Source organism: Apis florea, unplaced genomic scaffold, assembly GCF_048593485.1.
Source record: "Apis florea isolate Af1SG1 unplaced genomic scaffold, ASM4859348v1 contig_2897_pilon, whole genome shotgun sequence".
NCBI classification, from domain to species: domain Eukaryota; kingdom Metazoa; phylum Arthropoda; class Insecta; order Hymenoptera; family Apidae; genus Apis; species Apis florea.
The window spans coordinates 3,286,391-3,297,583 of record NW_028256665.1 but is presented as its reverse complement, the minus strand read 5'-3'; the positions used below and the strand labels follow the sequence as shown (position 1 = coordinate 3,297,583).

Below are 11,193 nucleotides of genomic sequence, written 5' to 3'. Positions count from 1 at the left end.
GTTAACTGTACATTACTTTGACATTTTGCTGTAATTGTTATGTAATTTGTTTGACATACCTATTCACCTTTACAATTTTATAACAATAAAAGTAATGAAAGAAGTATATTTAGAGAATATATAAATATTTACATTAATTATTGTTAAAATTTATTTTTTGTGCGATTAATAATCATGATTATAAATACTTTTTATTATATTATTATTTTTAATGTAAATGAGAATAAAATCTTTTTTTTATAATTTTCATTTAACAATTTTTTTTAATAAAGTTATTTATAATCTTATTTTTTTATAAGAATAATAAATGCAATTTATTGAATTTGTTATTGAATTTATTTTACATTTCTTGTACATTTCCTATAACTACGTTGGAAATTTTTGAATGAACATAGTAAATCAATTGCATATTTATTAACTTCATTAAAATTATTAATTTAAAAATAAAAAATTATACATAAAGAAACAAAATAAAATATTGAAAGAATTATTTAAAAAATAGAAAAATTAATGTTTTTATTTATATCACACATCTTATATTTTGACTTGCAGTATTTTATTTGATTAGAAATGTAGCGTCATTCGCCATATTTATTTTCGATCAAAAGACACCTGTCCTGTGAGTACCTTTTCCTTTTGATTAGTATTTAGTAGCGTCGTTTAACAATAATAAGAACGATATGTAATGTTGTCAACATTGTTAATGTAAATTAAGACGTGAATATAATATTGATAAAAAAATTAATTAATAATCAGAAACTTAAAGAATAATCTAAAAGATTATTCAAGTTATAAGAACATCATAGCATCAGGGGTGTGTCACAATGAAGACTCTTCATACTTTTTTCATATTGACTCTTTTATATACAGGTAAAAGATATTTATTTGTATATATTATTTTACGTATATAACATAAATATTATATTCTTAAATTTGTTCACTAGAAATTATTTAATCGATTGAAATATCAATAATCTTTATGTGAAACCTAATGTTTACAGAATATTTTTTTGTATATAACCAATATAATATAATTTGTGCAATTATGCAAGTTATGCATTGTCTGTTATATTTCTTTTTTTTTTTTTTTTGGAATTAGTATAATGTAATTATTATTATTAATTAATATACAATATACAATATTGCTTGATATAATTAGAATAATGTTTTTAAACAGAAACATTATTGTATTTTTCAGTTAATAGTCAACGTACACCAACAATATCATATATTTCACAAGAGCAAATTAAAGATATTGGTGATACTGTTGAATTTCGTTGTTCAGTTCAATATGCTCCTGAATTTCCAGTTGTATGGACAAAAATTAATAAAAATATAGCTAATGATCAACTACCTCTTTCACATGGTAGCTCCTTAATTATAAGAGATACTAGATTTGCCCTTAGATATGATGATGCTTTATCTACCTTTATATTACAGGTAATTTAATATTAAGCTTAATACATATAATATTTTTAATAATTATAGCTGATTGTAAAATTTAAGTAATAATGTAATGCATATTTTAGATAAAAGATATACAAGAGACTGATGCTGGATTTTATCAATGCAAAATTTTAATATCTTTGAATAATTATGTATCTGCAAATGTGGAACTGCAAGTTCGTAGACCACCTATTATAAGTGATAATTCAACTAGGTCTTTAGTTGTTACTGAGGGACAACCAGTGCAACTTGAATGTTATGCTGGTGGTTTTCCCACACCTAGAATTTCATGGAGAAGAGAAAACAATGCAATTTTACCAACTGGAGGATCAATTTACCGGTAAATAATTATTTTTTGTTAATTTCTTTTATCTTTGTACTAATTTTTTTTAAACAAACCAAAATATTATAGTGGTAATACATTGAAAATTTCTACAATTCGTAAAGAAGATCGTGGAACATATTATTGTGTAGCTGAAAATGGAGTAGGACGTGGAGCTAGACGAAATATTAATGTAGAAGTTGAATTTGCACCTGTGATCACTGCACCTAGACCAAGACTTGGTCAAGCTTTACAATATGACATGGATTTAGAATGTCATGTAGAAGCTTATCCTCCACCAGCTATTGTTTGGTTGAAGGATGATATTCAACTATCGAATAATCAGCATTATAGCATATCACATTTTGCAACTGCAGATCAATATACAGATACAACAATTAGAGTGATCACAATTGAAAAAAGACAGTATGGAGAATATGTATGCAGAGCTGCTAATAAATTAGGAACTGCAGAAACGAAAGTTGAATTATTTGGTATGTACTTTAATGCGCGCACACATTCTCTTTTTCTCTTTGTTTATATATATATATTATTATAATTTATTATTATATATTATTATTATAATTTATAATAATAATAATTATTGAAAATAATTATATATATATAATATATATATATTTACATTTATTTATAAATTATAATAATTATTTATCTTTAATAAAGTATTAATTTCATTTTCTTAATTTTAATTATAGCTATATATAAAATTGTAGAATCCATAAATATGTATATATATGTTATAGATTGTGCATGTTAATGTAATAATAATATTTATCTATTTATTAATATTAATATCCCTATTTATTAATAAATTTTATTTATTTATTTTGCATAATAATTAATAATTTGATTTTCAGTGCATTTATTTATTGAGTTTAGTAGTTAGCATGTTTTAGATTTTCTTTTTTTTTTTTTTTTTGCGCAGAAACTACTGTCCCTGTGTGTCCACCAGCATGTGGCCAAGCTCTTTATTATGGGACTGGAGTAACACAAGTTTCTTCAGGATCTTTGGTAGTCTTAGTTTTATTTATTACAATTATTCTAAGGTATGTTGTTTTTTGTTCTGCTTCTGTATAGAAATTTTTGCTGTTCCAGTATAATATAATATAATATAAATTCATTTTGTATTATTTATGAATGTAAATTTACAGAAATATCCACGCCAAATATTAATTATCCTGGACTTCAATGGGCGGCAGCAAGTCAATGCAACTTATCAAAATGGTTGCTGATAGTACTATGGTTCACTATTCTTAATACACATTAGAAATATTACTAATATCTTTAGGAGCCTAATTTGTTTTTAACTTTTATTAGATGATTATTTTTGTAGTTATTTACAAATGAAATTGAATCATTATTAGCGAATATAATACAAGTTTTAGGGGCCAACAATATAATAAATGTTGGCAAGGTACAAACTAACATTCCAGAAAAATATATAGTGATACATAGTGAAAAAAAAGTAATGATATTATTAATAGTTTAAAATTTATAGATTATATTAGTCCTTTTTCATATGTCAGTACAACTGATAAACACAAAGAAGTGATTGATAATAATGTTATGAATATATCAGCCTTTAACATAGTTTGTAGTAGGAATTCGAAAATATGTTCATACAATTTAACACATTCGAGATTAATATATTTTAATAAAACTTCTAATGAATAATTTTTTTATATTTATAATAATAATAATATAATAATAATATAATAATATAAAAAAAATTAAATATTATGATATTGAGATAAAATATATTTCAAAATAAGATAAATAAGTAAGATTTATGATATTTTTTGAAAGAGTCATATATAAAGCTCTGCTATTTTCACATCATTGTAATAATTTTTATACAATTCTTTACTCGATCTAAGTCAATATATACTTTTTTTTTTTCATTTTTTTTTTTTTTAATTACATTTAAATACATTTTTTTTTTATCTATTTATATTTTATTTTATAATTGATCTTTCCAACTCAATAACTTTAAATGATAATTAGAAAATTTTTTAACTAAATGATATTATAGATCCTTGATCTTGGATGTGTTAAATACTTGTTAATGTCCTGTTTAGAGGAATTCGAAATAACAATACTCTATAGTTGCCTTGTTATATAATGTTTGGCAAAAAGAAAGAAAAATTAATATACATGTTACTGTATCTTGATCGTGATAAAGCATGTAAAATTTGTTCTAGAATTAGATGAAAGATTGTATATTGTAGATGAAATTATTTATAACAATTAATACCAGAATATTTTTTATTATGTTAACGAACGCATAAAAAGACCGCATACTCATAACAGGGATCATTTTTGGAACAAACTTAAAAGAATATTTGTAATGTCCTGTAGGCTGGAAAGACATATCGATACTTATATCGCGGCAAATTACTTTATACGTCCGGGACGTAATATGAAAGGTAACGAGAAATAACAAGAAATGTTATAAAATAGCTTCATTAAAAAAATTAATTTTTAATATTTTCGTTCATTAATAAAGAAACAATATTGAATAAATTTAATTATACAAATATTTGAATATAATAGGAAGTTTTTTTATTTCTAATTATGCGTTAAGAAAATAAATAATTTTGTAATTCTAATTGCACTATGTATACCATAATATTAATACAAATGAATGTTTCCTGTTTTTTCTCTTACCTTTCACATATAATAAGTGCTGAGAAACGTAGAATCTCGAATAAGTAAGATTTTTTATGACCTTTTTACGAGTTTGCAATTTTATATTTACTTCTAGGCTAATATGAATTTTAATAAACGAAAATTGCGTACAAAAATTTTTTTTTTACATTATTACCTGCTGCTTTATGTGTTACGAACAAAATAATGAAACATGTTTAACTATTGTTAAAAAATATTTATTTTATTATTTAATTTCATATTTAATTTTTCTTTTTACAATTTGAAAACTGCTTTACTGATTTCGCCTCGTTTCAGAGCTTCCAAAGCTTCACGATATTGTGACAACGAGAATACTTTAATACCTAATTTATCATAATTCAGATATCTATCAGCCATTGCACGTAATAAACCCAATCCTCTGGGGAATGAGAAAGGATTTATGTTTACACCTAATATCGTCAATTCCTTTAAATATACCTGTTGGAGAATAAAAGTTAAATTAGTAATTAATTTATGTCCGATTGATTACTTTAATGAGAAATGATTAAAAAACGAGTAAAAAAATGATGACTCAGATGCGTGGGAATGGAATGACACACAATTATGATTAATTTACCTGGAATGGTTCGACGCTGAATTTAGCTTTGGGATTGGCGACTCCGAATATACATAAACGACCACCTGGTGTTAATAAAGGAATGCTTGCTTCTATAGCGGGTGCGAAACCACTACAATCCACGACCACGTCATACGAATTCTTTAATTGTTCTGGACTCTTTGCCTCGAAATCCAGATCTAAAAAATATAATCATCGCAATTTTCTTTCGTTAATGATAATTTTTGTAATTCAATTAATTACTTAATTTAAAAAAAGCATCATTTATCGAAAAGAAATAATGCTAATCATGAAACATGAAATCAATTATCAATTACACATCAAATACATAATTCATACATTATACTCGTTCAGATATCCTTTTCATTATTGTGATGTTTAAAGCATATACTTATCAACCTTATTGAACAATTCAGAACAAAAACTTTTTATCTTCTTTTATTTTTTTCAATTCAACGTAATTCATTTACAAATTAAAAATACTTAAAAAATACATAAGAATATTTAATGAGATTCATCCTTACCAAGTTTCGTCACCAGTTTCCGCCGTTTTTCCTGGGGCTCGCTGATCGTCACGGATTTCCTAAGCCCATGCAAATGTAACATACAAGCCCACAAAAGACCAATGATTCCGGCGCCAATTACGAGCACGTTGCTACCAACGTTGACGCTATTAAGTTTCTTCCATCCATGAGCCAAACACGACAGAGGCTCGACGAGGACGGCTTGATGTAATTCGACGTCATCTGGTACTAAATACACCTGAATTAAGAATTAAGAAAGAGAAAAGAAAAACACAGTTAACAAAGCTTACTACATACTTACAACCTGTGAAATTGATAGGAACGAACCTGACTTTCGGGTACGATAGCGTGAGTGGAGAATCCACCGTCTCTGTAAATCCCTATCGTGCTGTTTATGCCACCGGCGCTACAGTGCTGATAAGAACCATCGTGACAATAGTTGCACGTATTACACCCACTGTTAGGATCGACAGCCACTCTTTGCCCGACTTTGAAGTTCTTCACCGAGGAACCAACAGCGTCCACCGTGCCTGCGAATTCGTGGCCAAGAGTGAGAAAGCCATCCTTCTTGCATGGAAACGATCCCTGTGAAATACAATTTTTTTCATTAATTTTTTGTTTTTTAAAAAATTATTATACATAAATGATTTTAAATTTTAGACAAATGGAATATACACGAATGAATGTAAGAATATCGAAATTAATTAATTTTCTTCGTTCATCTCTTTTTTTAATTTTCTTAAACATCTAGAATATTTTTCACTCGCGTCACGACTGATCATATTCGTCCGATACAACTATCAAATTATTCCATCTATTTCTTTTTATTTTTACCGAAAATATAAATACCTTCGGTCTTTTATTTTTATTTTGAACTTTTCCTTATCACGAAACGTTCCATTTTGTCGTGTCTCGGGCCGCTATCACGAGATTTATTTCGCATCGTTTGGAAACGAGAAAAAAAGCGGGAATTATTGTCATACACATGGTAATGTTCCAATCGGTATAATGTGATTACATGCACGGGAACGATAAAGCATACTATGCGCACGTTGATATCATGTTTCGTGAATATTTATCAAAAAGCTTATATCACGCGGTCATAATGTCTATCTTTGGAAATACTCTTGTTGTGTCGTGTTACAAGGAATTATGCAATTTTTTTGCGGTACGATCGCAACGGCGTAAAAGTCTCGTGAGGTCAGAACAATAAAAGGAGGAAGGGGAGGAGGAGGAGGAAGAGGAGGAGGAAAAAGAAAAAGAAATAAACGTAATGCTCACGCGAAAAAAGATATTTAATTATTCACCTTTTTCCACATACGATGCTGCATTTCGTTTTTACATGCAATTACAGATAGGAAAAATAAACGAAAAATTGCGATCGTATTTCAAAAGGAATAGAGGAAAGGAATACACGCGATCGTATGAAATTTCAAACAAGTAGATTGCGTTTGTTGTGAAATATTTAAACGTTGGTAGAACGAGATTATTTTGTATAAAATAAAATAAAAATACATGCTTTGTCCTTATCAGATATAAATGAAATTTCAATCTAAAGTTTTAATCAAAAAAAAAAAAAGGAAGTAAACTGAATTCTTTATTGTTAGTGAATAACAATAGTTAGTTCTAATTGTCCTTTGACAATATTTTTCTTTCCAATGTAAGAAATTCCTTCTTATCTTTATGTAACAATTTCCTGAATGGCGCCAATTTAAGACAATTTATATTTCCTTATCTTTCTTACTCATCTAATATCACAAATAGTACAAATGTCTGGTATTTTTCCTATTCTAAGAAGATTTTATACTATATTTTTTTAAAAAAGGACATTCATATTCAAACTTCATTTCTTACTTTGTATCATCTTGCTCAAAATGGAATGCACATTCCAGAGATCTCCACATTAATTAACATAAACGCAATTTTAATTAAATTTTAATTAAAGAAAAAGGAAATTTTCTCGTAAACGTTATCTTGCTTGCTGTACCGTTTTGAGGAAATTTCCCGGTTACTTGCTACTCTAAATATCCGGTCAACAATTTGAGAACCGTCGAACGAAACGCGATTAACGGATAAAGAAACCAAAACAATGACGACGTACTTCCAATATATGAAGGTCGGTCCCGCAGATGCCCGAATAAGCAACTCTGACTCGAACTTCGTTTGGTCCCGGATTCGGCACATCAGCCTTCCGCAACTCAAGAGTGTGATTCTTCACGTCGAAACTGAGGAATTCCATCTTCCCGCTCTGCTTATTCACGGATGGTAACTAACTCGACATCTCTATCTCCAACATTTATATATCTGTTTTGCCACGTGTTTATGTTTATATATTGGTGCCGTGTGCCGACACTTAATCGCCAAATACGCTGTGGTTTCAGTCGCGTGCACTGCAACATAACGACATAAGAAAAGAAGAAGAGGTTTGAAAAACGGTTTCGTTCGGAACGGATGATTGACTCGATTATTCCAGACGGAAGGAAATGTTTTTGAAAATTGAAAATAATAGAAGTTTAGTTAGTTTAATTTGAAATTTGTTTTTTCAAAGGAAACGAATCGATAAAGGATAGATTTTTTTGGGATATTTCGCTCCACACGGGTCAAAGAACTGTTTCGAGGAGATGATTAAAGATGAGATGCGGGTAATCACAGTTCGTTAATAAATAATTAAACAATGTCTCGTTACGTGAGAATATGTATAATTGTTTTATAACAAGGAAACTTGGTCGAACAGTGTAATAAAGAGACGGAAATTTATTAAGGTTGCACGTTTGAAATTCCGGATGGAAAAATTGCCTTTTCTTTCCTCGATCGATTAGAGATCTGTTTAACCCCGTTACGTTTCTCATTTATTTATACCGATTCTGCTTATCGAAATAGTTTTCCATTTTGCAGAGGAAAGAAGCTACGCACAATAATTTAATTAGGGCAATAAATTTTAGACGACTACAGTTACGTGGATTTCTTTATTTAAGAATAAAAGAGATAAATTGCAGAAAAAAAGAGAAGCATATGGAAGAAACAATAAATCTCAAAAAAAGATAGCAAATTTAGCCAATGATTCTTCTGATAAGGATCCATAAGGAATATTTTCTCATTTTGTCTCTAAGAATTTTTCTTAACAAAGAAGAATTATTAAATTCTGAATTTAACTTGTAACTTATTAAAATTTCCCCTCCCAAAGTACAATTCTCGACGATCGTCCAAAACCAGTTTTCAAACCAACCGATTTCCACGATAAATCTTGGCTTCGGAGAAGCGTTTTGCCAAGGAAGAAGAGGGGCGGGGGGGGAGGGGGACGAGAAAAAAGAAAGGAGGAAGAGCATTGCGTGTGCGTGAGTTTCCTCGAGCCGAGTATCATTTCCACGGTTTCGAACGGTTGGCGAAGGGGGTGAGAGTTGGCCCGGTGACCCAGTTTGTTCCCGGGGGGTTGAATGAACGGCACTGAACGCGATGACGTCATTCTCGACCTCATTTCCGGTTCCCGGTGCAGCCAGCTATCCCAGCTCCGTCCCGTTGACCCGAAATTTCTCGTGAATCGAAGGACGCTCGTTCATCCCGAGCCATTCTACCGGCTATGAATGAATTTTCCGCATACGCGTTCGTCCACAACGAAAAATATCCCGCGCCGCGCCCCCGTTACAAATTGTTATCTCGTTCTCGACACCGTCCATGTTTCGCCATCGTTTCGAAAATATCGAATCGAACATTTTACAACGTGTATTCGTCTTTGAACGAATTCTCTTTGTACGAGAAAAATATTAAATATGGAAAATGCACGTCTCCATTTCGTTTGAACGGTGCGAGGAATTTCGTCAAGATCATATCTTTTGTGAAATTAATTTTTCGTCTACAAGAGAACATCTTCATTTGGACAACGATTTGCACTTTGGATAAAATTATTCGAAAATATCACGAATTTATAAAATATCGTAGATTATGAAGGAGAAAAATATTAGATATGGAAAGTGCACGTCTCCATTTCGTTTGAACGGTGCGAGGAATTTCGTCAAGATCATATCTTTTGTGAAATTAATTTTTCGTCTACTAAAAGAATCATCTTCATTTGAACAACGATACGCACTTTAAATATCACGAATTTATAAAATATCGTCGATTATGAATGAATTTTCTCCGTACGAAGAAACATTACATGAAAAGTGCACATCTCCATTTTGTTTGAACGGTGCATCTGCGTTTCGATTATTCTGAAACTTGAATCGTATGGATCTATCGTTATTCCTCCACGAAAATATACATAGATCCCACGTTAAGAGTCGTTTGAATAGAATTTATCATCTACGAGTAAATTTTTACATTCTCTTTACTGTTCCTCGTCCACCAAGAAATATCTTCATCGAGATCAACAATGATTTCACACTTTGGATGATTATTCAAAACTTGGATCGAAAATATTGGATCGAATCTCTTTACGGATCATTTGTACGTGTATAATTTGAATACGATTCTTTTTTCAGTCGAGACTGACGTTTATATAATTTAGAGAATTACCTTTGCATCGAGTTTGATCGTTTCTTTTATCGAGTGCGCCCAATCCCCTTACCTTCAGATTTTTATCAGTGGTGAAATCGTCGATTGACGAGAAAGAATCGATGAAAGTATCCTGTAAGAGTTATTTTTAAACCCTCACCTCGATCATTAAGCCAACAAAGCATAACGGGAGGAATGTTGCCGATTTTACATCTCTTTTATCCCTGTACTTATTTCAGTAAACATTTCAATAAATCGCTATTCTTGCGTCAATTTATTATCTAATTATAGATTATATGGCCGATATAAAAAAGATGAGGCCAAGTTTATCGCGTATTCACAATGTGTTAGGTAAGCAACCGTTGTTAACTATGTTATTCCTACGATGTAGATTAATTAAATTCCATTTATATATTGATCGGGGAAACGAGACTGTGGAACAATGAAGACAAGAAAGTCGAGGTTCCACGTAAAAGAAAAGACACCACGACACGAATTTTACATTTCATTTGTGTTCAGCAATTGGATTTTACGATTTAATATTATTTGCGATTTTTACTCAATTATTAATCCTATCACCCTTCTCTTAAATACCTTTTAAATATTTTAAATGGTATTGCGTTAAATCCACGATTGGAGATATTTTCTCGCGAATAGAATTTTTTTGTTAATTATTCGTTCTTTATCTTCATTTTTTTTTAGTAAAGGAAGGATGATCAGGATGACGGAAAGGGATGCTTGGCGATGATATGGAATTGCTTGAATCGAATACCATGCACGTTCCACCTGTTGTTCTTCGCTCCATAATAGCTATGTTAACGTTGCGAGCAATGCCAGGAAGAAATTACATACACGAAGTTATTCCGTTGGAAAATTTATATTTACTTCTCCTTATTCCTTTTTTTAATCGTTATTTAATCGTTTTGTTTTTTTTTTTTAATGAGTGTTGAAACGATAACAGAGATGAAAAAGAAGAAGAAGAAGGGGGGAAAAAAAAAGAAAAAGATTTTGAATGGGAAAAAATACTCACATTTCTGACCCGCAGACACGATAGCGTACGAGGCGTTATATTCCTCCAAGAATAAACCGGGTAAACTGAATCGTTACGAAAGCAAACTTTCGAT

At 30.1% G+C, this 11,193-nt stretch overlaps 2 protein-coding genes across 2 annotated transcripts; one reads left to right on the top strand and one right to left on the bottom strand.

Moving 5' to 3' along the window:
• The first annotated feature begins 566 nt into the window (after window positions 1–566).
• On the top strand, window positions 567–4,593 carry Lac (septate junction protein lachesin). Its single transcript, XM_003695161.4, has 6 exons — window positions 567–870; window positions 1,199–1,440; window positions 1,530–1,786; window positions 1,859–2,262; window positions 2,715–2,835; window positions 2,941–4,593. Exons 1-6 carry the CDS (start codon window positions 825–827, stop codon window positions 2,960–2,962), a joined length of 1,092 nt encoding a protein of 363 aa, XP_003695209.1. The 5' UTR covers window positions 567–824; the 3' UTR covers window positions 2,963–4,593.
• Window positions 4,594–4,658: 65 nt separating this feature from the next.
• Window positions 4,659–11,193, bottom strand: LOC100870350 (uncharacterized). The gene is made up of 6 exons (XM_003695160.4): window positions 11,100–11,193; window positions 7,680–7,968; window positions 5,906–6,163; window positions 5,579–5,816; window positions 5,055–5,233; window positions 4,659–4,915 (listed from the first exon to the last, which is right to left on the bottom strand). The coding sequence occupies exons 2-6, from the start codon at window positions 7,815–7,817 to the stop codon at window positions 4,712–4,714; spliced, it is 1,017 nt and encodes a 338-aa protein (XP_003695208.2). The 5' UTR covers window positions 7,818–7,968; window positions 11,100–11,193; the 3' UTR covers window positions 4,659–4,711.

Coding starts and splice junctions, on each gene's coding strand:
- Lac (XM_003695161.4), top strand. CDS start 825: ATGAAGACTCTTCATACTTTTTTCATATTGACTCTTTTATATACAG. Junction 2,263..2,714: donor AACGAAAGTTGAATTATTTG/GTATGTACTTTA, acceptor TTTTTTGCGCAG/AAACTACTGTCCCTGTGTGT. Junction 2,836..2,940: donor TTTATTACAATTATTCTAAG/GTATGTTGTTTT, acceptor GTAAATTTACAG/AAATATCCACGCCAAATATT.
- LOC100870350 (XM_003695160.4), bottom strand. CDS start 7,817: ATGGAATTCCTCAGTTTCGACGTGAAGAATCACACTCTTGAGTTGCGG. Junction 6,164..7,679: donor CCGACCTTCATATATTGGAA/GTACGTCGTCAT, acceptor TGTATTTCACAG/GGATCGTTTCCATGCAAGAA. Junction 4,916..5,054: donor TCAGCGTCGAACCATTCCAG/GTAAATTAATCA, acceptor ATTCTCCAACAG/GTATATTTAAAGGAATTGAC.